The 26986-nt window shown below is 35.7% G+C and overlaps 3 protein-coding genes across 4 annotated transcripts in view; all 3 read left to right on the top strand.

Annotated features, from left to right (window-relative positions):
* itih3b.1 (inter-alpha-trypsin inhibitor heavy chain 3b, tandem duplicate 1) overlaps window positions 1–4416 on the top strand; it is an 11657-nt gene extending 7241 nt beyond the window's left edge. Inside the window, exons 17-22 of the mRNA XM_016566850.1 lie at window positions 2684–2734; window positions 2845–2946; window positions 3065–3242; window positions 3454–3602; window positions 3745–3829; window positions 4214–4416. Of these exons, the coding sequence (XP_016422336.1) occupies window positions 2684–2734; window positions 2845–2946; window positions 3065–3242; window positions 3454–3602; window positions 3745–3829; window positions 4214–4328 (680 nt within the window). The 3' untranslated portion in view covers window positions 4329–4416. The remainder of the gene's footprint in view (window positions 1–2683; window positions 2735–2844; window positions 2947–3064; window positions 3243–3453; window positions 3603–3744; window positions 3830–4213) is intronic.
* Window positions 4417–5648: 1232 nt separating this feature from the next.
* LOC107751200 (inter-alpha-trypsin inhibitor heavy chain H3-like) lies at window positions 5649–17578 on the top strand. Its single transcript, XM_016566854.1, has 25 exons — window positions 5649–5724; window positions 6042–6146; window positions 6232–6394; window positions 6470–6580; window positions 6679–6807; window positions 6933–7049; window positions 7320–7488; window positions 7570–7680; window positions 7874–8055; window positions 8130–8246; window positions 8690–8752; window positions 8917–9044; window positions 9112–9284; window positions 10627–10665; window positions 11061–11132; window positions 11630–11668; window positions 13236–13271; window positions 15076–15096; window positions 15636–15665; window positions 15957–16007; window positions 16092–16205; window positions 16290–16464; window positions 16562–16710; window positions 16854–16938; window positions 17453–17578. Coding segments are annotated over exons 1-25 (2496 nt in total). The 5' UTR covers window positions 5649–5722; the 3' UTR covers window positions 17568–17578.
* Window positions 17579–18167: 589 nt separating this feature from the next.
* itih3b.2 (inter-alpha-trypsin inhibitor heavy chain 3b, tandem duplicate 2) lies at window positions 18168–26043 on the top strand. Of its 2 annotated transcripts, none has more exons than XM_016566853.1 (22): window positions 18168–18268; window positions 19292–19455; window positions 19788–19892; window positions 19979–20141; window positions 20219–20329; window positions 20428–20556; window positions 20682–20798; window positions 20944–21112; window positions 21194–21304; window positions 21581–21762; window positions 21845–22024; window positions 22162–22289; window positions 22357–22529; window positions 23899–23970; window positions 24293–24328; window positions 24515–24544; window positions 24695–24745; window positions 24830–24943; window positions 25028–25202; window positions 25300–25448; window positions 25579–25663; window positions 25741–26043. In XM_016566853.1, exons 1-22 carry the CDS (start codon window positions 18191–18193, stop codon window positions 25853–25855), a joined length of 2637 nt encoding a protein of 878 aa, XP_016422339.1. In that variant the 5' UTR covers window positions 18168–18190; the 3' UTR covers window positions 25856–26043. The 2 variants fall into 2 exon arrangements, with proteins under 2 accessions (XP_016422339.1, XP_016422337.1); XM_016566851.1 differs by lacking the exon at window positions 24293–24328 and adding an exon at window positions 23572–23610.
* Window positions 26044–26986: the final 943 nt, after the last annotated feature.

Raw genomic sequence — 26986 nt, 5'->3', positions numbered from 1 at the left:
TATATATATATATATATATATATATATGCTGCTAAACTTGATAGGTGCATTGTGAGTATTTTGATCATTATGTGATGTGCTTTGTAACTGTACATACTGCTGTAATTAACCCCGCCTACTTCTCCTAGTTAGACTAATCAGCCTTAGCCAATCATGTGATGTGCACTCATATAATTATTGAAACATGCATATCTTTGCATGTTATTGGGAGGAGGGACGGATCAAATCAGACCAAACGTGAATTTTCAAGCTCTACAGGGACCAATCGTAATGCCTTATCACAGAAAATAAACCAGTGGGGTGTTTTTATTCCAATCAAGGGGATCCTAAAGACCCTTTTATAGCCCCACCATGCGTTCCTCTTTATATCTAATTCAGGACATATCAGAACTAAACAGAACATTGATTTATTTTAACTGTCGTGATTAGGCTAATGTCCACGAGAATTGTGTGTACATGTTATTCTTATGCTTGATAAATATCTCTTAACATGCCAGCGGGCTTATGGACACCTCAGCAAAATAACATATCTGCTCTGGATCAGTGTTGCATTGCATTGAAACTTGTGTTTGGTAAATAAAGCTGTAGTGCAAAGCAAAAGTGTGAGGAAGACTTTATTCTGTTTCGCATCTCCAAAATGACCTGCATTTTGTATAAAAAAGGCAAATTCATGGCATCAATGTTGCATGCAACCATTTGAAGCATTTAACCTACTGTTTCACATGCTATTTCTTTGAAAAGTTGGCTATATATGAGCAATCGCGGTGTTTGATTCCTACTGAATCGAAATATATTGTAATATTACTGCTTCTCCAGCAACTTGTTTAGTTAGAGAGCACCGTCAGGGATCATAACCCACATGCTGTCAGCTAAATGCTCTTTTACTACTGTATTAAAAGCACTGACGCTGTAGGAGAAACATTTGGATGGAGTTTTTCCTCCAGGAGCTCAGCTCAGCTAAAGTGCTGCGATGGAGAATTACAGATGTGTGTGTGTGTAAGAAAGGTAAATGCTGAGAAGTTTATCAGTACAACAGAAAGCCTCTTTGTAAAGTACAGCTCAGGATGATGGTGAGTTGTGTGTGTGTGTGTAAATGCTGAGAGCTGTTGTTATATCTTGCTGACCTGAGGAAGGTGGGGTTTCAAACACTTTTGCACACATTTAGATATGACCTGCTTATTCAGTTTTGCTTAAGCAGCTGAATACCAAAATAATCCAGCTCAGTTTTATATATGAGTGTGTGAGTTTGCGCAGGCCATGCCAGGTTATTTTTGTTTCCTGTCGTCTCAGCACCTGTCTGCCCGCTTGCGACGAACCCACCATTGTGTGTTTGTGTGTGAAAGAGAGGTTTTTGGTTTGTTGACGTTCAAAGATTTTTAACATAAGAGAGCGGTGCGGTCATTTGTAACTTGAATGTGCCATGCTTTTGCACACATGTGGAAAAAATGTATTCAAATATATTTTCAAATATTTCAAATGATGTTTCAAGAAAAATTTTCTGTTTTGGCCATTTTTGGTATATATATATATATATATATATATATATATATTTTTTTTTAATCAGAATAATCTTTACGCCATTATATTTTGCTAATGAGCATTATTTCTCCTGTCTAGCAAGAAGACAAAAGGCCTTGTTCAAACGCGTAATGTCTCCAGGTCCACAGCTTTTCACTTTAAAAAACAACAACAACAAAAAGAACAAACAAACTTATTTTGTTAAAATTGTACATTTATGTAAGATGTATTTGCCACACAAATCACTTGCTATGTAACTTTAAAAGTTTAGGGTCAGCAAGATTTTTTTTTTTTATAAATAGTCAGCGAGGACACATGAAATTGAGCAAATTGAGTAAATTACATTTAAAAATATATCACAACAGAAAATTGTTATTTTAAACTATAGTAATATTTCATATTTCACAGTATTACTGTTTTTACTGTATTTCCAATCGAATAAATGCAGCCTTGGTGAGCAGAAAGACTTCTTTTGAAAATATATAAAAATGGAAATTTATGGAAAGCAACACAAAATATGCTTTTATAATTAGCCAAGCTATGCTTTCATTTGTTGGAAAGTAATTTGTGTCTAATGTAACTTTTCCACACTGCAGGTCATGCGCTTCTTTCTACCAGTGGTGTAGGGCCATACGGTACTGTACATCGCTTCCTTTTCTGTTACTTCAATTCATGTAAATCCCTACTCAGTCAGACTTATTTCTAATTCTTTTTACTTTTATCATAGACTCCCAGATCCTAGTGAGACAAAGACCCTCTCTACGGCATCTTAACATGAACGGTGTAGGTGTGTGTATTCTAATATGTTAATGAGAATTAAATAAATGATTATAGCTGCTTTACTGTTTTGTTTTTTAAGAGTTCAGTTTTTAATAACTTCAGTGATGATGGTACAACTTCACATCGCTCCGTGTGTGTGTGTGTGTGTGTGTTCACTACTAACTGCTGTGTGTGTGCACTTGGATGGGATAAATGCAGAGCACAAATTCCGAGTATTGGACACCATACTTAGCTACACGTCACATCACTTTCACTTTTTCACAATGAACCTACTACATTGATATGTTTGCTGTGTATTTATTCATTTTATTATGTCAACTGATTTTTCATTATCTTATTTCCTTATGCCAGATTTATACCCTTACCCTTTTTTTTTTTTTTTTAGCCCTACGAATAGAAAGTCCAACTCAGAAACCTCTGACAACCTCTCCTCCATGTATGTGGACCTCGTGTGTATTCATTTTATATAGTGCAGTGTCTTGTATAGTTTCATCTGACATCATATTTCCCTATTTTCGGTCCTTCATTCCCTTTTTGGTCCTTCAGCGAGGAGCATTAGGATCTTGAAATCTTCTGGTAATGCTCATCCACTTTGTTATGATGTTCCTCTTGCTCAGAAAGTCAGACTCCAACAGAATGTCCCATCAGGTCAGATATTCGGCACTTTCTATTACAGTTTGTTTTAATGAACAGTAATATTCCATTGCTTTCATTTGTTAATTTAAGCAAAATCTCACTGTAATGTTTGTTTATACTCTTTAATCAGATTTCTGTATGAATGGGCAACTTGAGTCATTTGGAGGAAAAGGCTTCAGTCAAATTGCAATTCATTACAAAACTAATCACCACCTTCTGCTCAGCGCTACTGAAATTATCTACAATGATGGGCAGAAAACGGTTAAGTTTTCATGGGAGCAAGACCTCACCCACCATGAGAGAGAAAAGTAATATGCTTAAACAGTAAAAAAAAAAAAAACGTCATAAATTAATTGTTTGTTTACATTTTAATACATTTAGAGAATTTGATTAAAAAAAAAATTATTAATTTGAAAAAATATAAATTTCTCTCATTTTTACAAAGTAATTTTGTGATATTGAGGTAGAATTGATAGTTATAGTTCCTGGTGTGAACGGCCCTTAATTCTGTTTCATCAGTGTCTCTCTGATTCTACGGAGCAATGAAATGGACGTTACCATGGGAAACATCCGCGTTGTTATTCTTCTTCATAAAAAAGACGGTGACATTTTTCTGTGGCCTGCCATTTGGCAACAACCAAAAGATGTCAGTTTGATGGGTATTTTAGGTGAGAGAGTCACTAATCAGTCACACTATATCAACACAATACTTAATCTCTACTGATACCGAAGATGGTCTGTCAGTGATGATATTGTGGTTAATAAACCAACACTGGGAAAAAATTACAATGTCTGTGGATAATATTTAAGGAGAGGCTGATATTTCATATGAGGAGATCCCAGGATCACAAACCCCAACTTTGAAGTTAAAGGACCAAGAAGTGAAGACATCTTGGTAAGTGATCAATAAATGTTTTTTTACATTTTTGAAAGAAGTTTCCTATGCCCACCAAGGCTGCATTTATGTGACCAAAAATACAGTAAAAACAATAATATTGTGAAAAATTATTAAAATTTAAAATAAACTGTTTTCTGTTTTATTCATATTTAATATATTTAAAATGTGATTTATTCCTGTGATGCATAGCTGAATTTTCAGCATCATTACTCAAGTCTTCAGTGTCACATGATCGTTCAGAAATCATTCTAATATGCTGATTTGGTGCTTAATTATTAAAATCTTAATTATTCCAAACTTTTGACTAGTAGTGTACATATAGCTGAATTTCCATAAAACTGCATCTTGGCATTTTTAAGTAAGTGTATGTTGTTATTTCAGGGTGATGGTGAAGGACTACAGACTTGCTTCTGCTCCTGTGGTTGGATGTTGGCTTGTACCATTCCAGGCTGTTGCGCAGCAAGAGCTCGCTGACTTCACTGTCACTCAGCTGTAGAGTTCAGCAAAAATCATTTTTATTGTCCATTATCGTGCTGACCTTTTCAATAATATAACATATTCTTTAAATGGGCATTGTTGGTCAAATAGCTGTGAAACTGTTGTCTGTTGGCATGACCAAGTTATTTTCTTCTTTAGCATGCTTTGATTACCACGTTTGTTGCACTATGTCTTTGAATGTGTTCTTCTTTGCCCACACAAATGCATGGGCTTTAGCTGGCAAACTGTGTGATAAAATAGCAATTAAAATTGCATAACAAAAAAAATTCAATCGGTGTCTCTCTAAGTATTAATTGTGCTTATTCCTGGAAAATATGCTTTTTTTTTGTGGTCCTGCCTGATAATATAAATAAAAAAACCAAGTTTCTACAGAATGCATTTACAAATTAGATAATATATTTTCTATAAAAGCATGCCTTGTTTAAATATATGAGTGTCACAGCAAAGGGGGTGAATACTTAGGACCATGTGATATTTTAGTTTTTCTTTTTTAATAAATCTGCAAAAATGTCAACAATTCTGTGTTTTTCTGTCAATATGGGGTGCTGTGTGTACATTAATGAGGAAAAAAAATTAACTTAAATGATTTTAGCAAATGGCTGCAATATAACAAAGAGTGAAAAATTTAAGGGGGTCTGAATACTTTCCGTACCCACTGTATATATATAGACGTAAACTGCAATAATGTTGCAGTAATATTTCACAAAATTACTGTTTTTATTGTATTTTTGTCAAATTAATGCAGCCTTGGTGAGCATAGACTTCTTTCAAAAACATTAAAAAAAATCATAGGAACCCCAAACTTTTAAACAGTAATGTATCATGTATTTTGATTTAACATTATATAGTTTGTCGTGTACAGTAATCTATCTGTCTTAGGTTTTTTCTTGCTAAAACCACAACGCAATGTACAAAACTAACCATTTGTTATCAACTGCATGGTTTCTCTGTTGAGATATTCAACAGTATTTTCATTTTGATTGTCTTTAATGCCATTGTTGACAGAAAAATGCAATTTCACAGAACTATCTTTCTCACTATTGCTCAATTGTGTACACTGAGATACAGTCATCAAAATGTATTTGTCTTTTAGTCCAAAGGCCTTTTCTCCAACCCATTTTCGAGCAGTAAATATTTGAGCAATTCTAAACAAACTGGAGGAGTTAACATGCACAAGCCAATCACTTTGACCATACTTAAATATGAGTTTACTATTCATTGTCTCAACAGAAACAAAATGTGGATATATACAGCTTCTACATTAACTCCACGGTCACCAGTCGCTACGCTACAACAGTCATCACAAGCCGTGTTGCGAACATACTGAATGAATCTCAAGAGATCCAGTTTGAGGTCAAGATTCCCAAGAACGCCTTCATCAGCAAATTCAGAATGTGGGTGAACAAGAGTAGTGTTATATAAGTAGAAATAACGAGGTAAAGAAGCCATTTATGGTATTTGGCCGTCAGATCAGGTCCATCTGGTGCAGCCGAACAAGAAAAAAAAATTCTTCCAAGAATAAATAACCTGTTTGTACATTTTAAGTACAAGAAATAGTAGCTTACAGTACAAATGCTTTAATACAAACAAACATATTAAGTGGTGCTACCATTTGTGTGTGATGGAAAATTATTTTATGCAATATGTCTGAGATACACAATGTAAGTTTCTGGTATGTTAAGAGAATGTCATTGTGTCATTTTCTCCATAGGACCATAGAGGGAAAAACATATGATGGGGTTGTGAAGGAAAAAGAAGCAGCTCAGCAGCAATACAATCAAGCAGTATCTCGAGGACAAAGTGCTGGACTGGTCAAGTACTGGAATTTATTTCAATTAGGTCCATAAAACTATGTATATATAGCATGTTTAGTAATATGCTGGGATTTTTTTCTATTTCAGATCTGTTGGAAGGACTTTAGAGGACTTTAAAACTTCAGTGACGGTGGCTGCTTTTAGTAAAGTGACCTTTGAGTTGACCTACGAGGAACTGCTAAAGCGCCGCCTCGGCAAATATGAGCTACTCATCAATGCCCAACCGATGCAGCCGGTGGCTGACTTCAAGGTAATGGACGAAATGAAGAGGAAATTAATAAGCAATAAAAATGGATAGTTAGATGATTTTTTTTACTTACATCAGATGGATTTGCACATCCAAGAGAAACCAGGAATTTCCTTCTTGGAGGTGAAAGGAGATTTGAGCACCGGGGATTTGGCCAATGCCATCAAAACCACCAGAGCAGACAAAGACGTAAGAGCTTAAATGAGGGTTAAAACACAGTTTAGATGCTCTCAATATGCTCATACACTTCAAATAAAGATACCAGATGACCAAACTGATAATTTCAGGCATGGGTGACCTTCTACCCCACACGAGATCAACAGACCACGTGTAAAAGCTGTGGAGAAAATGGGTTGAATGGAGACCTGCTTGTAACATACGATGTTGAGAGACGAAATCCCAAAGGAGAAGTCATGGTACATTTTCAATAACATGCTTTAAAAGAGTAAAATATGTTACGATTTTGGCAAAAATCATGACCTTGACCATGTAAAAAGGCATTGGTGATATTCATAATGTACTTACTTCTCTGTTCTCTCAGGTATCAAATGGCTATTTTGTCCACTACTTTGCACCCTCTGATGTTCCACGTATTCCCAAAAATGTGGTGTTTATCATTGACCGGAGTGGCTCTATGCACGGCAGAAAAATAGACCAGGTTAATCTCAACGTTTCAGCCAAATCAAAAGCATATAATGAGCAATAAAATGTTTTGATGGTAAACCATTCTTGAAGGATCTCGCAGCATTTTGCATTATCATGGTAAAAGGACAGGCATTTCTGTATTGAAATCAATGTGAAGTTGCTTTCTTTAAATTAGTAAAACAAACAAACAAAACAAAACAAAGCTGTCCATCTCTGGTAAATGTGAATATGCAGTCATAATGGAGAAAGATGTGTAAATTCCAGATGTGCTGACATTCTTTAGACTCGTTTGGCACTGCTAAGGATTTTGAGTGATCTTGATGAGGACGACCACTTTGGATTGATCACATTTGACAGTGAGGTTAGCTTATGGAAGCGTGAACTCCTCAAAGCTACTGGGACAAACCTGGAGAATGCGAAATCTTTCGTGAAGGAGATCAGAGATAGAGGAGGTGAGTTACAGCACTAATGCTACATAAGGAGTAAGAAAGTTGAACCTCACAGTGACACAACTATGTTTGGTCTTCCTTCAGCCACGGACATAAACGCTGCAGTTCTAGCAGGAGTGGACATGATCAGTCGACACCCACGAGAGGGAACAGCCTCCATCCTGATCCTGCTGACTGATGGAGATCCCACTTCAGGCACAGAAACACTGATACATACAAACACCCACTGCCCACATTTAGCTGTTTAAAGGAAAATCGGCATCAGAACTGCTTTAAACATTAATATTGTCAATCAGCACATCTTGTGTTTTTGCACTTTTTTGAATATGTGATATATTGTTTCTCACTTTGTGATTGCTATAGTATGTATGAATGCATTGTCATACAGGTGAAACCAACATAGAGAAGATAATGGCCAATGTGAAAGAGGCCATTGGGACAAAGTTTCCCCTCTATTGTCTTGGCTTTGGATATGATGTAAACTTTGACTTCCTGACAAAGATGTCACTGGAAAATGGTGGGGTTGCTCGCAGGATTTATGAAGATTCGGACGCTGATCTACAGCTGCAGGTGAACTACAGACAATCAGCTGTGAATTCATCCTCAATGAATGAAAGCGCATTTAAAGTCTGTTTGATTTTTAGGGCTTCTATGATGAAGTTGCGGTCCCTCTCCTCACTGATATTCAACTTAAATACCCAGGAGGGACAAACCTTACCAAGACCAGCTTTAGCTTGTACTTCAATGGCTCTGAGATTGTGGTGTCTGGACAAATCACAGACAACAGTGTGGAGAGTTTCACCACTGAAGTCATCGCAGTATCAGTAAGATCTTCACTAATCTTCTCTTTAGTGGCATATTATTAGGATCATTGGACGATTGTGTAGAAGTTGGTAATAATAGGTTATAGTAGGTTATGGGTGAAAGTGGTACTGACAGCATTCCTGATAAAAATATTCACTAGTGTTATTATTTCTGAGCAGAAAGGCAGTAATGTGACGTATCAGGACACTATAATGACAAAAGACCCCAGTGATGTCCCTCCTGAGAATGAAGATTTCATGCAGAGATTGTGGGCCTACCTTACAGTGAAGCAGCTTCTGGAGAGACAGTAAGTTTATGAGTGAGATGAAATTCTGCGATTTAAGTTGGATATTGAAGACATCTTTCTGTCTCAGGGTGCTTCAATGGCTCTGAGATTGTGGTGTCAGGACAAATCACAGACAACAGTGTGGAGAGTTTCACCACTGAAGTCATCGCAGTATCAGTAAGATCTTCACTAATCTTCTCTTTAGCGGCATATTATTAGGATCATTGGTCGATTGAAGAAGTTGGTAATAATAGGTTTGTTTTTATAGTGGGTTATGGGTGAAAGTGGTACTGACAGCATTCCTGATAAAAATATTCACTAGTGTTATTATTTCTGAGCAGAAAGGCAGTAATGTGACGTATCAGGACACTATAATGACAAAAGACCCCAGTGATGTCCCTCCTGAGAATGAAGATTTCATGCAGAGATTGTGGGCCTACCTTACAGTGAAGCAGCTTCTGGAGAGACAGTAAGTTTATGAGTGAGATGAAATTCTGCGATTTAAGTTGGATATTGAAGACATCTTTCTGTCTCAGGGTGCTTCTTAAAGGAGAAGAGAAAGAGGATGAAAAGAAGGAAGCTCTTAAACTCTCCCTGAAATACCAGTTTGTCACTCCCCTCACCTCTATGGTTGTTACCAAGCCACAGGAGGGTGAAGTGGAAGTTGCCGACAAACCCAAAGAGGGAGAAGCGCTGCCCAGACCTCCAGGTGAGAACTAAGAAGTTCTACCTAGTGAAAAATAAATATACTAAAATATATTTGAAATACATTTATTTTATGCTAAGTATACTACAAATACATTTACATATTTATGTACTTATTAAAAATACCCTGCAACTGTACTTTTAGTATACTAAACTCGTATACTTAAAGTCTGCTAAATTGGAACAACTAATTTTGTACTTAATGCACTTTAATTGTGTGGAAGTAGTGTTGAAGTCCAACTAAAGATATACTGAAGTATATTTGATTGTGTTAAAAGAACTATTACAAGTATACTTATGGTACATTTTAAATATCTTGCATTTAAAGACCGATAATATTCAAAAATCATACAATCCTCATCACAATCCTTTCGATTTTTTGTGTCGATTTATTTAGATGAGAATATGAATGGATACTGGACTGAGGTGCATTTCTGTACCATTTAAAACAATTTTAATATTAAATGAGTCCAGATGCAGAGGTCAGTTATTGCGGTCTTAGTGCTTGTCTTTGAGTCTCTTGAGAAGATAAGCCGCAGGGGGCAGGAACTGCTAAGACACTGAGCTGACCCTGTATGTAGTTTTACGACCGCAGATGGCTGGGGAGGAGAACCTTTAGTTTTTCTGGTGGAATGCAGAGATTCAATGTTCGTTTGTGTCTGCTCACAGATTCAATGGTTTCTCGTTTTGAAGACAGAAATCCTACAATTTTATAAAGCTAAATAAACAGCAGCAATATGAAGAGTTCTAAACAAATGTATTAACCATCCATGTCTACCAAATATATCTAATAAATAAAAGATGATTAAAAGAAGCTACTTCATCTGTGCATCCTACAAGTTAAGGCCCTGACACACACATGGCAAAGTTCTTTTGCATTCTTCGCTTATAGGGCTAAAAAGACGTTAGAAATACCCAAGCAGAGGTTTACCGTTAGCGAACTTCGCGATGCTGCCTACACTGCTGGAATGAATATGTAATGATGAATATGTAAAATTTGTTCTGCATGCTTTCCTATCCATAACAAAATAAATCAAACAACAAAACACAGTGGTGAGAAACCTATGTTGATATGTTTGCCTGAGCGCTGCAATTCTGCACTCCAGTCAAGTCAAATTTATTTATTTAGCACTTTATACAGTAATTGATTTAAAGCAAGCAGCATGAATACAACAGTATCCATGTCTTTTTCAGTTAGAACAACTTTAATTTCTATTATAAAGCAGCTGTCCAGACCTCAAGGGACTGAACAGAAGAAATGAACTTAATGGACTTTTCTTCAGGAATGGAGTTTTGCTGGCCACTGTACACAGTGAATAACACTTTTCTCTTTGTATTTTAATTAGCAATGCACCCGCGTCCTGTACCTAGCGGTCCTTTTGGATGTAAGTATAAAATGATAAAACAAACAGTTCATGTACGCTATTTACATAAACTATTGCAGAGAATTGTGACAGAATCAGTGACAGATCTGTTCATCCGTATTGTGATGCACATCCGAGTGAAACAGCTTATCGAAAAATGTAAAATATGTTTTTTTTTTTTTACATTAGTCGTTAATTGGATTTAAGTCCTGCATACGTCACCAGTGTCTCATGACAAGACCGGTTATGATATTTTGATTAAAAATTACAAGGTCATAATTGATAAAGTGAAACACATACATGGATAGTTCACAATAAGACTTATAACATGCATTTAGAAAATACATTAATTTTATTTCATGCTTACTTTAATATACTGCATCTGCCTTGAAGTACTTTTTTTTTTCATTTCCCAGCACCAGGATTTAAATCGTACCTTTATCAGCGAGGTCTGCCCGGTCCACCAGCAGCTTATCCAGTGTTGCGTGGTATGCAGTTTTTCTTCTTCTAAAAGCTTTCTTCTTTTGATAGGTAAACCATGTGTAAAGGAAAACATACCCCCCTCTTATCTTATAGCTTCCATACTGTTCAAACCAAGCAGTTTTCAAATCGACATGATCACATCATGACTGTTAAGACCCTACATTCTTTGAGAGAACATATAGATAGATCATTCACAATAAGATCTATAACATGCATTTAGAAAATTGAAGAATTTTCTAAAATTAGGCGAATTTTTATTTCACACCGATGTTGTACTGAATCTGCCTTGGTTCAAACCAAGCAGTTTTCAAATCGACATGATCACATCATGACTGTTAAGACCCTACATTCTTTGAGAGAACATATAGATAGATCATTCACAATAAGATCTATAACATGCATTTAGAAAATTGAAAATTTTTTATTTCACACCGATGTTGTACTGAATCTGCCTTGAAATCGCTCTCTGTTTTTTTTTTTCTTCATTTGTATTATATCCCAGGATCAGGAGGATATAGTGGCACTCATCCAGGGCTTGGTGGTATGGCTTTTTTCTTTTCTTTTTTATTTTTTTCATGAGAACAGGACACATCACGTGTAAAGGAAAATGTGCCCCTTCTTATTTTATTGCTTCCATAGTGTTCAGATCAAGCAGTATTCAAATCGCAATGATCGCATCATTAAGACTAGCCCTTTTTCTAAATACTGCTTTGAAACCAAAAATATAAATATTTTTTTACATTTTAGTGGAAAAAGGGCTAGGCAAATGGGGTAAAGGTGTAAAATGATGGGATTGCAATAAAACACACATAATGAAAACAAATTCGTAATTAACAGATCGTACTCGGTTACTAACATAACCTCGGTTCCCTGAGATACGGGAACGAGTACTGCGTCTTGCTTAATGCCGTGCTATGTTAGAGGAACGGCTAATGCTTTAACTTGCCTTGAGCACCAAGGGCCCAGAGGTACCAAGTAATTGTAGGGAAGCCCCACAGAAAGCGACAGGGCCAAACAGAGGTCGGCCCGGCACTAAGTAATCGTTCCCAGAAAAATTGTACAGCCTCGGAACCCAGTGGGGGCCAAGAGCGTACCGAGAGGGCAAATGCCTGTTTTAGCACTGGTTTTGCTAGAGTAAGTCCATTAAGCAGAAAGGACCCGAGCTTGTAAAGCCGGGACGTTCAGATTATAAAACCTGGTAAATGTGGACGGAGAGGCCCAGCTGACCGCCGCACGAATCTCTGCAATCTCCGCTAGACCAAGCCCAGAAAGAGGCAACGCCTCTCGTAGAGTGGGCTCTTACTCCCATGGGGCATTGAAGGCCCAAAGAAGAGTATGCTAGCTTGATAGCATCAATAATCCATTTGGAAAGTCTCTGCTTCGTGACCGGAGACCCTCTGGTGCGGTCACCGAAGCATACAAAAAGCTGATCCGACCGTCTTATCGGGGCGGAACGCTCAATGTATATCCTCAATGCCGGGAGGGACAATGCCTCATTTTGAGACCAGGCCAGAAAAAAGCAAGCTGAGTGGCCTGACATATCCAATCTTACTTCTCAATAATAAGGTTGATAAATCAATAAAAAACAAATGCACAATTAAAAATAATGATTCATAACCTATGTCTTGATGGCCTCTGTGAGATAAAATGCCGATTTTGCTAAATAATCCAGATTTTTATATTAAAAAAAGCATTTTTAGTCACTTGGCCAATTTACCTGAATGTGTTAAGATAAAATGAGCCATTAATTTCAGTTAAAATGGGCCACCTTCTGAGATGAGTTTAAGCAGAAATTCTGCTGGTTTCTCTTATTAAAAATTATTTACCTGTGCTCTGAACGGAGTCGAGAGCACTTTAGGTACATAACCATGCCTCGGCTTCAGGACGACCCTTGAGTCGTTGGGCCCGAATTCGAGGCAGGTAGGACTCATTGAGAGCGGTTTCAGTATTCGGTTGAATCTCAGTTTCACTGCATGATTGAAAAAGGCTTCAGTATTCAGAGAAAAAGGAGTTTCCCCTTAGCATCTTAAGCAAGACGCAGTACGAGTGAAGTATTGATAAGGAACTTTGATTCAAGCTTACAACATAAAAAAACACTTTGTTTTCAGGTGGACAATATCGCACTGAGCGTATTCAGGCTAACCGTAGGTGGTTTCATTCCTTTTCTCTTCTACATTTATCAACCAGATTCTGTAATGAATAAACACAACTGCCATGTACATATCATGTATGTCTTGTCTAATTATTTTATGTTTAATTATTACTAATTATTACTTATGTCCAATTATTAAAGCAGCACTATGTAACTTTTGGCGCTCTAGCGGTTAATAAACAGAACTGCACACATCCCGCGGAAGAACATTCCAACTGGAGCTACTTCTCTAAGTTTATGTCTATGGCGATTCACGCAGGCATGTGTTACTTACTCCGCAGTGGTGACGACCCGACCAGGCTACAATAGTCCAAATATAAGTACTTATTAGGGTGATATCAGGCAAATTGGGCCATCAGATAAAATGGGCCATTTAAGGTTTGAGTGTCTTATCTCTTTAAAAGTTAACAGCCAATGACTGCAAAGAATTTCAAACTGATGCCATAACAGTACTTGATATTTAGCAAATGATTTTATTGGTCTGAGGTTGCTCAGGGGTGAGGGGCAATGCCTCATTTTGAGACCGCACAAGAAAAAAGCAAGCTGAGTGGCCTGACATATCCAATCTTACTTCTCAATAATAAGGTTGATAAATCAATAAAAAACAAATGCACATTTAGAAATAATGATTCATAACCCATGTCTTGATGGCCTCTGTGAGATAAAATGCCGATTTTGCTAAATAATCCAGATTTTTATATTAAAAAAAGCATTTTTAGTCACTTGGCCAATTTACCTGAATGTGTTAAGATAAAATGAGCCATTAATTTCAGTTAAAATGGGCCACCTTCTGAGATGAGTTTAAGCAGAAATTCTGCTGGTTTCTCTTATTAAAAATTATTTATATTATTGATATATTGTATTGAATTTGTGACATAGCTTTTTCACATTTTACCTTCTAAATGTGTTTGTATGTGATGTGTGTTTATGTGTGCTTGACTATGTTTGTGTGTGCATGTTAGTGAGGCATGTGTATGTGTGTTGAAGAGTATGTGGTGAAGAGAATGGCATTTTTGATGATGACGGCTTTATCTATCAAGACTGTTTTTGAAAAACTTTCAAATCGCGCGCTCACACACACACACACACACACACACACACACTAGTTGTTCAGGTTACTGTTACATTTTTATAATGAAATTTATGTTTTATTGATGAAATTGATTGAAAGGTTTGAGTGTCTTACCTCTTCTCTTTGAAATTCTTTGGCTGTTAACTTTTAAACTGTTGTCATAACACTACTTGTTATAGTTATTGTTAAATTTTTTTAATGACATTTGTTTTATTGATGAAATTGATTGAAATTTATGTTCTAATGTAATTTAATAAAAATGTTACACTGTTACATTATAAAATTAAATATAATTAAATGTGTTTTATCAGAAAATGTCCATTTTACCTGAACACTGCTATCTCAAAAAATGTGGGTCAGCTAATGTTTCAAAACCTGTAGGGCCTGAACAATTATATTTTATTACATCAATTCAACACAAAAATATTAAAAACAGTCCTTATTAATCATAAGAACACAGTTAAATGTCATATATGGGTTTTTTGTTAGTGTCCCAAGCGATTAACCAAAAAGTGGCCCAATTTACCGTAGTGATTCGGAATAAGACAAAAACGCGGTTTGGAAGATAAATTCATGATGTACTCGCTCATTATATACATTTTGCAAATTTTGAACACAGAAAAAGTTACATAGTGCTGCTTTAAGTTAATGTAAATTGTTGTACTTGATAAGAAATGAAAGTCTTTTATTGTCTTTTTAATTGCTAAACCTTCTTCATTCCCAGGTTTCTATCCAGTAGCTGAGGGTATGTGTGACAATGTTCCAACATTTTGTGTCCAAAAACCTTTTATAACAACAATAATACTACTAATAATAAAAATAATAATAATTCAATTTTAGCTAAAAGAAATCAACTGCTCTTTGATTTTCAGTGATAAAGACTCATATAATGGTGTGAAAATAAATAAAATAAGGTATTAGGTGTGATTCTGAAATGAAGCCTTCTGATATGAAACATTTGAAAATACATTTTAATCATGAAAATAAATGTTTAATATTTTAAAATTTAATTTAAATGTAGCTCTAGTTTGTAATTATTATGAAATATTTTATGAATAACTGTTGTGTTTTTGAGAGTTTTTACCGCAGTTGAATTACTAAATAATTTAATAATTTCTCTATTGAATTATTTCAAAAATGCATTGCTACAACTTTTTCATAATTTATTGATTTTATTATTACATTATGAGTGCTGTGACTTATTGATAAACTTAGCATGAAAAATTGAATTACTGCATAAGTAGCCTGTCTTTGACTTATTAATGACTAAACCCCTTTTTTTAGATTTCCAGTCTAGCGGCATATTGCTCGCTGGTATGTATGAAAATGCTGTAACTTTGATTCTGCCTTGTGTCAGGTAAATGCATACAAAATACACATTAGTTCTAATTTGATCAGTTACACCTTCTTTTGGTCTTAAATCAAAAGCCCATGTTTCTGGGGAGTGTAACTGCTCTCTCTACTATGTCAGGTACATAAAGTGCGCTCAAACTTAATTATTATACAATTACAAATTATACAGTACAAAAAAAATGACTTAGCATGAAAAGCTTTATTATTAATAGCCTGTATTTGGCTTTTTAATGACTAAACCTCTTTTTTTAGAACAAATGCCCATGATTACAAGGAGAGTAACTGTACTTTCTACAATGTCAGGTACATAAAGTGCTCTCAAACTGAATTATTATACAATTTCTATAGAATAATTATGATGCTGCATTTGGTTATGTTTTGTCTTAGCTCCACCAGCTCATAGCAGTCGTTTCCTGCTGCCTGTTGTTGGTCAGTCTAAGCCGCTTTGTTTTGACGTTCCTGTTCCTCACAAACTCCGACTCCTACAGGATTCAGCTTCAGGTTACTATTACACATTTACTACATGCACATCCTTTTGAAAGTCGCCTTTTTCTGGAATTAAATGTTTTGTACTGTGTGTCCTAGAATTCTCTATGAATGGAGAATCCATGACTGGACAAAATGGATGTCGTAAAATTGCATTTCATTACAAAACAAACCATCATCTGACAATAAGCACAACGTCTATCAGATACCACGACGGCCAGAATCATGTTGAGTTTCTGTGGGACCAGGAACCGACCCAACACAATACAGAGGAGTAAATACTACTCAAACTATTCGTGTTTCACTAAATTTCTGTACAGTATGTTAATCTGAGAGCTAGAATTTACTCATCAGCTTCTCTGTTTCAACAGCGTGTCTCTGATTCTACGGAGTAATGAAATAGACGTCACCATGGGAAATATCCGTGTCATTATTCTGCTTCACAAGGAAAACGGGGACGTGTTTCTGTGGCCTGCTGTTCAGCAACAGCCAAAAGATGTCATGTTGTCGGGTATTTTAGGTAAGAGTATTGCAAAATCAATCATACGTTGTGTATCAACACTAAATCTCAACTGATAACAAAGATGGTCTGTCAGTGATGATATTGTGGTTATTAATCCAAAACTCACAAAAAATTACAATGTCTGTGGGTAATATTTTAAGGAGAGGCTGATATTTCATATGAGGAGATCCCAGGATCACAAACCACAACTTTAAAGTTAAAGGACCAAGAAGTGAAGACATCTTGGTAAGTGATCAATAAATGTACACTACCAGTCAAAATTTGGAAAAATTACATTAAAAAATGTTTGATTAATTTAGGGAAAACTTAAGACAGAGAGATTATATGACCAATTATATTACATTTAATTTAAATAAAGGTAAATCATATTAAATACAAATATTTTATACACTACTGTTCAAACATTTAGGGTTGGTATAAGGCTTCATTTATTTGAACAAAAATACAGTAAAACAGTAATATTGTGAATTATTGTTACAATGACTGTTTTCTACTTTCATATATTTTCAAATGTAATTTATTCCTGTGATGCAAAGCTGAATTTTCAGCATCATTACTCCAGTCTTCAGTGTCACATGATCGTTCAGAAATCATATGCTAATTTGTTGCTGAATTTTTCAAATCTTAATTATTATAAACTTTTGACCAGTAGTGTACATTTAGCTGAACTTCCATAAAACTGCATTTTGGCATATGATTTTATTATATATTTTTAAGTAAGTGTATATTGTTATTTCAGGGTGATGGTGAAGGACTACAGACTTGCTTCTGCTCCTGTGGTTGGATGTTGGCTTGTACCATTCCAGGCTGTTGCGCAGCAAGAGCTCGCTGACTTCACTGTCACTCAGCTGTAGAGTTCAGCAAAAATCATTTTTATTGTCCATTATCGTGCTGACCTTTTCAATAATATAACATATTCTTTAAATGGGCATTGTTTATGAGCTATAAAACGGTCATCTATTGGCAAATAGTAGGGGCATGACAATGTTATTTCCAGTGTATCACATCTTTTGCATGCTTTGATAACCATGTACAATAATTTCACATCAATAGTCAACCCAAATATTCATTTAAAGTGATTTCGATCTGTGTATGTAATGTTCTGTTTTAGAGTGCAAGATTTGCTCACCACTTGTTGCACTATAAAACAGCAATTAAAATTTCGCACCAAAAATTGTATGTATACATAGTAACCCTTCGATTGGTGCTTATTCCTGGAAAATATGCTTTTTTTTTGTGGTCCTGCCTGATAATATAAATAAAAGCTTAACACCAAGTTTCTACAGAATGCATTTACAAATGAGATAATATATTTTCTATAAAAGCATGCCTTGTTATTGACTTATGTGGGGTTCAAGAGACTCTGATTGCAAATAAAGGGGGAGGTTTCTGTATCCGGTCAATAATAGCCAATAGTATGATGTGGACTTGAGTTTAAAGGCAGAGTGCATTTCGAGGTCAGTTTTCTGTGCAGGCCATGATGGATCGAGCAGCTCTGCGGCTGATTCTCTTGGGCGTCTTTCTCATCTCAGCCACTTCTGATCCTGTTAAGAAGGTGAGGGTCAAATTTTAGTTCAAGATGAAGAAGACTGAGTCAAATCAGGGTACAAAAACAGATTAAATAGGCCTATCTATACATGAGATGAAGGTTCAGACAAATGATGTATATCTACTTATACATGTTGAATATACACTACCGTTCAAAAGTCTGAGCTCGGTAAGATTTTTAAAAAAAAGTATACTTTTATTAATCAGACTGATCAAAAGTGACCATAAAGACTATTCTAATGTTATAAAATATTTCTATTCATCACAGAATCCTGAAAAAATGTATCACGTTTCCACAAAAATATTAAGCAGCACAACTGTTTTCGACATTAATTAAGAAATAATGTTTCTTGAACGGCAAATCAGCATATTATCATCAGATTTCTGAAGGATCATGTGACTCTGAAGACTGGAGTAAGCTGAAAATACAGGAATGAATTACATTTATAAATGTAAATTGTTATTTTAAATTACAATAATATTTCACAAAATAACATTAAATATAAAAAGACTGTTTTATTATATTTATGATTAAATGAATGCAGCCTTGGTGAGCATAGATGTCTTTAAAAAAACATTTTTTTTAAATCCCAAACATTTTAACAGTAGTGTATTTTGATTTAATATGATTTAGCTTTTCATATAATCTATCTGTCTTAGTTTGTTCTGTATAAAACCACAACGCAATGAACAAAATTAACCGTTTTCAACTGCTTGGTTTCTATGTTGATATATTCAACAGTATTTTCATTTTGATTATGTTATAATACTATTGTTGTCAGAAAAAATATAATTTGAATTGATAGAACTATCTATCTAACTTTCTGTTGCTCAGTTGTGTACACTGAGATGCCGTCATCAAAACATATTTGTCTTTTAGTCCAAAGGCCTTTTCTCTTTGCCATTTCCGAGCAGTAAACATTTGAGCAATCCAATGCGAAAAGGAGGAGTGAATGTGCACCAGCCAATCACTTTCTATTATAAAATATGAGTATACTTCTATTTTTGTGTACTGCTGATGTCTCAACAGAAACAAAATGTGGATATATACAGCTTCTACATTAACTCCACGGTCACCAGTCGCTACGCTACAACAGTCATCACAAGCCGTGTTGCGAACATACTGAATGAATCTCAAGAGATCCAGTTTGAGGTCAAGATTCCCAAGAACGCCTTCATCAGCAAATTCAGAATGTGGGTGAACAAGAGTAGTGTTATATAAGTAGAAATAAAGAGGTAAAGAAGTCATTTATGGTATTTGGCCGTCAGATCAGGTCCATCTGGTGCAGCCGAACAAGAAAAAAATGTTGTTGTTTTTTTATCAATTCTATCTTCTTCCAAGAATAAATAACCTGTTTGTACTTTTTAAGTACAAGAAATAGTAGCTAACAGTACAAATGCTTTAATACAAACAAACATAATTATTTTATATTATGAACATAATTCATAATTCTTTTATTCAAATGATCTTTGTATGTCTGAGATACACAATGTAAGAGAATGTCATTGTGTCATTTTCTCCATAGGACCATAGAGGGAAAAACATATGATGGGGTTGTGAAGGAAAAAGAAGCAGCTCAGCAGCAATACAATCAAGCAGTATCTCGAGGACAAAGTGCTGGACTGGTCAAGTACTGGAATTTATTAAAATTAGGTCCATAAAACTATGTATATATAGCATGTTTAATAATATGCTGGGATTTTTTTTCTATTTCAGATCTGTTGGAAGGACTTTAGAGGACTTTAAAACTTCAGTGACGGTGGCTGCTTTTAGTAAAGTGACCTTTGAGTTGACCTACGAGGAACTGCTAAAGCGCCGCCTCGGCAAATATGAGCTACTCATCAATGCCCAACCGATGCAGCCGGTGGCTGACTTCAAGGTAATGGAAGAAATGAAGAGGAAATTAATAAGCAATAAAAATGGATAGTTAGATGATGTTTCTTTTACTTACATCAGATGGATTTGCACATCCAAGAGAAACCAGGAATTTCATTCTTGGAGGTGAAAGGAGATTTGAGCACCGGGGATTTGGCCAATGCCATCAAAACCACCAGAGCAGACAAAGACGTAAGAGCTTAAATGAGGGTTAAAACACAGTTTAGATGCTCTCAATATGCTCATACACTTCAAATAAAGATACCAGATGACCAAACTGATCATTTCAGGCATGGGTGACCTTCTACCCCACACGAGATCAACAGACCACGTGTAAAAGCTGTGGAGAAAATGGGTTGAATGGAGACCTGCTTGTAACATACGATGTTGAGAGACGAAATCCCAAAGGAGAAGTCATGGTACATTTTCAATAACATGCTTTAAAAGAGTAAAATATGTTACGATTTTGGCAAAAATCATGACCTTGACCATGTAAAAAGGCATTGGTGATATTCATAATGTACTTACTTCTCTGTTCTCTCAGGTATCAAATGGCTATTTTGTCCACTACTTTGCACCCTCTGATGTTCCACGTATTCCCAAAAATGTGGTGTTTATCATTGACCGGAGTGGCTCTATGCACGGCAGAAAAATAGACCAGGTTAATCTCAACGTTTCAGCCAAATCAAAAGCATATAATGAGCTATGAAATGTTTTGATGGAAAAACACTCGAAGAACATTCTTGTCAGTCATAATGGAGAAAGAATAACTTCCAGATCTGCTGACAGGAGTGTTTTTTCTTTAGACTCGTTTGGCACTGCTAAGGATTTTGAGTGATCTTGATGAGGACACCAACTTTGGATTGATCACCTTTGACAATGAAGTTAGCTTATGGAAACGTGAACTCCTCAAAGCTACTGAGACAAACCTGGAGAATGCGAAATCTTTCGTGAAGGAGATCAGAGATAGAGGAGGTGAGTTACAGCACTAATGCTACATAAGGAGTAAGAAAGTTGAACCTCACAGTGACACAACTATGTTTGGTCTTCCTTCAGCCACGGACATAAACGCTGCAGTTCTAGCAGGAGTGGACATGATCAGTCGACATCCACGAGAGGGAACAGCCTCCATCCTGATCCTGCTGACTGATGGAGATCCCACTACAGGCACAGATTCACACTGACACATACAAACACAAGCTAAAGGGTGTTTTATCATAGCATTAGTTTATTCAGTCAACTTAATGAATAGAACAACACTTTAACTGCCAGCCTATAATATACAGGGTTTATTAGCAGACCTGTTTGGTATTATCATGACCAATTTGGCTCCTATCTTTGTCAGTAAGAGAATAAGACAACAAAAAATATGAAACTGCCTAATGTGTCTATTGCTGATCACTCAAATAACTCAAAAACACCAAATTATGATTTTTAAAACAGGTGAAACCAACATAGAGAAGATAATGGCCAATGTGAAAGAGGCCATTGGGACAAAGTTTCCCCTCTATTGTCTTGGCTTTGGATATGATGTAAACTTTGACTTCCTGACAAAGATGTCACTGGAAAATGGTGGAGTTGCTCGCAGGATTTATGAAGATTTGGACGCTGATCTACAGCTGCAGGTGAACTACAGACAATCAGCTGTGAATTCATCCTCAATGCTGAACTTTGTTTGAGCGCATTTAAAGTTTGTTTGATTTTTAGGGCTTCTATGATGAAGTTGCGGTCCCTCTCCTCACTGATATTCAACTTAAATACCCAGGAGGGACAAACCTTACCAAGACCAGCTTTAGCTTGTATTTCAATGGCTCTGAGATTGTGGTGTCAGGACAAATCACAGACAACAGTGTGGAGAGTTTCACCACTGAAGTCATCGCAGTATCAGTAAGATCTTCACTAATCTTCTCTTTAGCGGCATATTATTAGGATCATTGGTCGATTGAAGAAGTTGGTAATAATAGGTTTGTTTTTATAGTGGGTTATGGGTGAAAGTGGTACTGACAGTTATTATTTCTGAGCAGAAAGGCAGTAATGTGACGTATCAGGACACTATAATGACAAAAGACCCCAGTGACGTCCCTCCTGAGAATGAAGATTTCATGCAGAGATTGTGGGCCTACCTTACAGTGAAGCAGCTTCTGGAGAGACAGTAAGTTTATGAGTGATATGACATTCTGTGATTTAAGATGAACATTGAGGACATCTTTTTATCTCAGGGTGCTTCTTAAAGGAGAAGAGAAAGAGGATGAAAAGGAGGAAGCTCTTCAACTCTCCCTGAAATACCAGTTTGTCACTCCCCTCACCTCTATGGTTGTTACCAAGCCACAGGAGGGTGAAGTGGAAGTTGCCGACAAACCCAAAGAGGGAGGAGAGCCGCCCAGACCTCCAGGTGAGAACTAAGAAGTTCTACCTAGTGAAAAATAAATATACTAAAATATATTTGAAATACATTTATTTTATGCTAAGTATACTACAAATACATTTACATATTTATGTACTTATTAAAAATACCCTGCAACTGTACTTTTAGTATACTAAACTCGTATACTTAAAGTCTGCTAAATTGGAACAACTAATTTTGTACTTAATGCACTTTAATTGTGTGGAAGTAGTGTTGAAGTCCAACTAAAGATATACTGAAGTATATTTGATTGTGTTAAAGTGGAACTATTGCAAGTATACTTTAGGTACACATTAAATATCTTGCATTTAAAGACCGACATAAAAACATAAAAATCATACAGTCCTCATCAGTAGTGACATTAAAACACATTTTAGGCTTAATATTAAGAAATGTGGATTGTGCACAAGTAGTACTCCAAATAAAGTTTAATTATAACTGTTATATCAGTAAGTCAGTAAGATTTGAACTATACTTATGAAATAAATGTATTTTAAATATATAATTTTTTTACTAGGGCAAACATTTGACCTTTAATATTTGATTTTAGACAGCACAATAAACACAGTGATTATATGAAAAGTTATGTACAAATGTATTAAACAAGCTTTGCATCAATTGCATCATAGGTTAAACAATACATCTAATAAAAATGATAAAAAATACTTTATATGTGTATCCTATATAAGTAATGTGTCTGAGTCATGAACTTGATATATTTAGCTATTGTATTTATTATTATACACAAGAGAGTTCAAAAGTCATAGATCACTTGTGAAAAGTTCTAATTTAATATTGTACACTTTTTTTCTTGACAAAATATTTTAGCATCCAACTTCAATATGTCTCTTTTTTCTTTAATGAAAGCAACAGTCGAGCTAACACGAACAATGCCTGATATTTTCCACTCAATGTCAAAAATGAGTGCAAAATCTTAAGTATTCCTTCTTCATTTTGTGTTATAATTCTTTGTTTGTGGACTGACAGCTGTATACAGTGAATAACACTTTTCTCTTTCTCTTTTAATTAGTAATGTACCCCCATCTTACAACTCAGAGTCGCTTAACAGGTAGTTATAAAATGGTGAATTAACAGTTCATGTACTTAAACGAATGCAGAAATTTAGATTAAACTCACAATGAAACGGCAGTGGCCTCAGACATTTATTGCTGCATTGTGACACACAAGAAAATGTAGGGTGTGGATTTTGTTTTGTACGTTGGTTGTTGATTGAATTTTGAGATGAAAACAAACCTCTTAACCAGCTTCTCCAACACTTAGTTTAGGAAAGAGGAAGGGTGACTGGAGAAGACCTGCATACTCTGCCAAATATATATTCATTTGTTTTATATCCCAGCATTAGCATATGGAGGTGGTGGTGGTGCTGGTGGTGGTGCTCCTCATGTGCTTCATCGTCAAGGGCTCCGTGGTATGTCTGTTATGGAAAAAGGAAACTGCAACCTTATCATATAGCTTCCATAGTGTTCACACCAAGCAGTATTCCGCATGATCATTAAGACTATCCCTTTTTCTAAATGTTGCTTTGAAACCCCTCCATTTATTTATTTATTTATTGACATTATATAAATATAAATATACATATTTTTTTTAATTTTGGTGGTTAAAAGGCTAGGCAAATGAGGTAAAGGTGTAAAATGGAGGGGTTGCAATAAAACACATATTGCAAACAAATTCGTATTAAACAGATCTTTGATTCATGCTTACAACATAAAAAAACACGATGTTTTCAGGTGGACGATATCGCCCTAATCTTTATCATGCTGCAAGTAGGTGGTTTCATTCATTTTCTGCTATGCATTTGTTACATGAATTTGCTATCAACCAGATTTAATAATGAATGAACACAGTTGTCATGTGCATATCATGTATTATCAATTTTTGCATTATTGTACTTGATAATAAATGCAAGTATTTTATCGTCTATATAATGCCTAACTTTCATTTTTTCCTAGTCCCAAGCGTACTATTTCTGGAATCTGACGGTATGTATGACAGTGTACTATTCTTTGTCCAAAAACCTTTAATAATAAGAATAATAATTTCATTTATTGATAAACTGACTAAGCATGAAAAGCTTTATTATTAATAGCCTGACTTTTTAATGACTAAACCTCTTTTGTTTTGTTTTTTAGAACAAATGCCCACGGTTACAGGGAGAGTAACTGTACTTTCTACAATGTCAGGTACATAAACTGCTCTCAAACTTAATTATTATACAATTTCTATAGAATAATTATGATGCTGCATTTGGTTATGTTTTGTCTTAGCTCCACCGGCTCATAGCAGTCGTTTCCTGCTGCCTGTTGTTGGTCAGTCTAAGCCGCTTTGTTTTGACGTTCCTGTTCCTCACAAACTCCGACTCCTACAGGATTCAGCTTCAGGTTACTATTACACATTTACTACATGCACATCCTTTTGAAAGTCGCCTTTTTCTGGAATTAAATGTTTTGTACTGTGTGTCCTAGAGTTCTCTGTGAATGGAGAATCCATGACTGGACAAAATGGATGTCGTAAAATTGCATTTCATTACAAAACAAACCATCATCTGACAATAAGCACAACGTCTATCAGATACCACGACGGCCAGAATCATGTTGAGTTTCTGTGGGGCCAGGAACCGACCCAACACAATACAGAGGAGTAAATACTACTCAAACTATATGTGCTTCACTAAATTTATGTACAGTATGTTAATCTGAGAGCTAGAATTTTCTCATCAGCTTCTCTGTTTCAACAGCGTGTCTCTGATTCTACGGACTAATGAAATAGACGTCACCATGGGAAATATCCGTGTCATTATTCTGCTTCACAAGGAAAACGGGGACGTGTTTCTGTGGCCTGCTGTTCAGCAACAGCCAAAAGATGTCAAGTTGACAGGCATTTTAGGTGAGAGTGCTTCACTTTTAAACATTTAAACATGTATCAACATTTTAGCAATCAAATAGAACATTTTGATTTGTAACTTGCTTTAATTATTAAACCAACATGGGATAAATAACTGTGGATAATATTAAAGGAAAAACCGATGCTTCATATGAGGAGATTCAAGGATCACAAACACCAACTCTAAAGATAAATGACCAGGAAGTGAGCGCAAGCTGGTACGTGATAAACAATACGTACACTGCTGATTTTTTCTTGTATTATACATCTGTTTAATCTATTAATGTATCTGTAGGGTGGATGCCACAGACTACAGACTTTCTTCAAAGCCGGTTATCAAATGCTGGCTTGTCTCGTTCTACGCTGCGATGCAGAGAGACATTTCTGATTTTACTGTCACTGAGCTGTAGAGTTCAAAGCTGGCAAATGAAGCATGTTTCTATGTAAATGAATTCATTGACATAAAAACAATGTGTTAGAACTTGTTTTTTTTTCACTTTGTAAAAATCTATTTAAAATGATCTCTCTTTAAAATCGAAAATGATTTAATGAGCATTTTAGGATTGCAGCTTAATCGAATAAACATTTCTTGATATCACAACATCTAACATCTATCACATCTAACGTCTCTAGGTTACATATGTAACCATGGTTCCCCGAGTGAACGAGACGCTGCGTCGAAGTCGCTTTGGGGAACGCCCCTGCGTGACCGCGTTTTGTAGCACGTGTCAAATCAAGCGGACAGTGTGTCGTTTCCTGCGACGCAAATAGATCCACTTCCTCCTGGCCAAATTCCCTCCACCACCTCGGGGTGGAGCCTCCATCCCGCGTGACGTCTCGCTACTCCATTGGACTGATTTGACACGTGCTTCAGAACGCGGTCACGCAGGGGCGTTCCCCAAAGCGACTTCAACGCAGCTTGAGTTCCTGTAGGGGAACATTATATGCATTACTAGCTTGTCCACGCAATACAGTACATACTTGTTTATGTTAGCAAGTGACTGTATTTTTTAGAAATTTTATTAGAAGTTTTAAGGTTTTATTTGGAACTACATTAAATGCAGGAACAGAAAAATCTACTTTATGAATAGTATAAATAATGGCCATTCCTATTTTCTGCTGTTTTCTCTAGTCTCAGTGAGAAGAAGCTTTTTAAAAAATGCATCAGATGTGTGTAAGTCATAAGCCAAGTCATGGTGATTCATTAGATTTAAGTAAGACTTCAAGGCTATACTAATGAGGGTATTTGAGTCTAAACTAAACTATGCACAGGGCACTTTATCTGTATGCTTTGACTTTTGTCCTTGTGCTTTAAACGTATGTGATCATGTACACTTGAGTTTATGACACTGTAACACTTCATCTAAAGGAACTTTAAGGAAATTTAAGATTATGTAACTTTTATTTTTCAGTATTAATTAAAGTGGTATTTCTCAAAAAAATATAAATAAATAAAAAATCTGCAGAACACAAAAGATGTTTTGAAAAATGTCTTGTTTCATTGTATGTCCAAAAACATTTTCCAAAATATATTTTGTGTT

The sequence above is a fragment of the Sinocyclocheilus rhinocerous genome, unplaced genomic scaffold (genome assembly GCF_001515625.1).
Source record: "Sinocyclocheilus rhinocerous isolate Xijiao unplaced genomic scaffold, SAMN03320098_v1.1 scaffold362, whole genome shotgun sequence".
NCBI lineage: Eukaryota > Metazoa > Chordata > Actinopteri > Cypriniformes > Cyprinidae > Sinocyclocheilus > Sinocyclocheilus rhinocerous.
The sequence above is the reverse complement of the archived record's forward strand: the minus strand, read 5'-3'. Positions and strand labels throughout refer to the sequence as shown.

Excerpts from the sequence above, each read along its gene's own strand:
- LOC107751200 (XM_016566854.1), top strand. Across the intron at positions 6,147-6,231 it reads CAAAGTGCTGGACTGGTCAA|ATCTGTTGGAAGGACTTTAG; the intron begins GTACTGGAATTT and ends TTTCTATTTCAG. Across the intron at positions 16,465-16,561 it reads ACCCAACACAATACAGAGGA|CGTGTCTCTGATTCTACGGA; the intron begins GTAAATACTACT and ends CTGTTTCAACAG.
- itih3b.2 (XM_016566851.1), top strand. The coding sequence starts at position 18,191 with ATGATGGATCGAGCAGCTCTGCGGCTGATTCTCTTGGGCGTCTTTCTC. Across the intron at positions 18,269-19,291 it reads CTTCTGATCCTGTTAAGAAG|AAACAAAATGTGGATATATA; the intron begins GTGAGGGTCAAA and ends ATGTCTCAACAG. Across the intron at positions 20,557-20,681 it reads ATCCCAAAGGAGAAGTCATG|GTATCAAATGGCTATTTTGT; the intron begins GTACATTTTCAA and ends CTGTTCTCTCAG.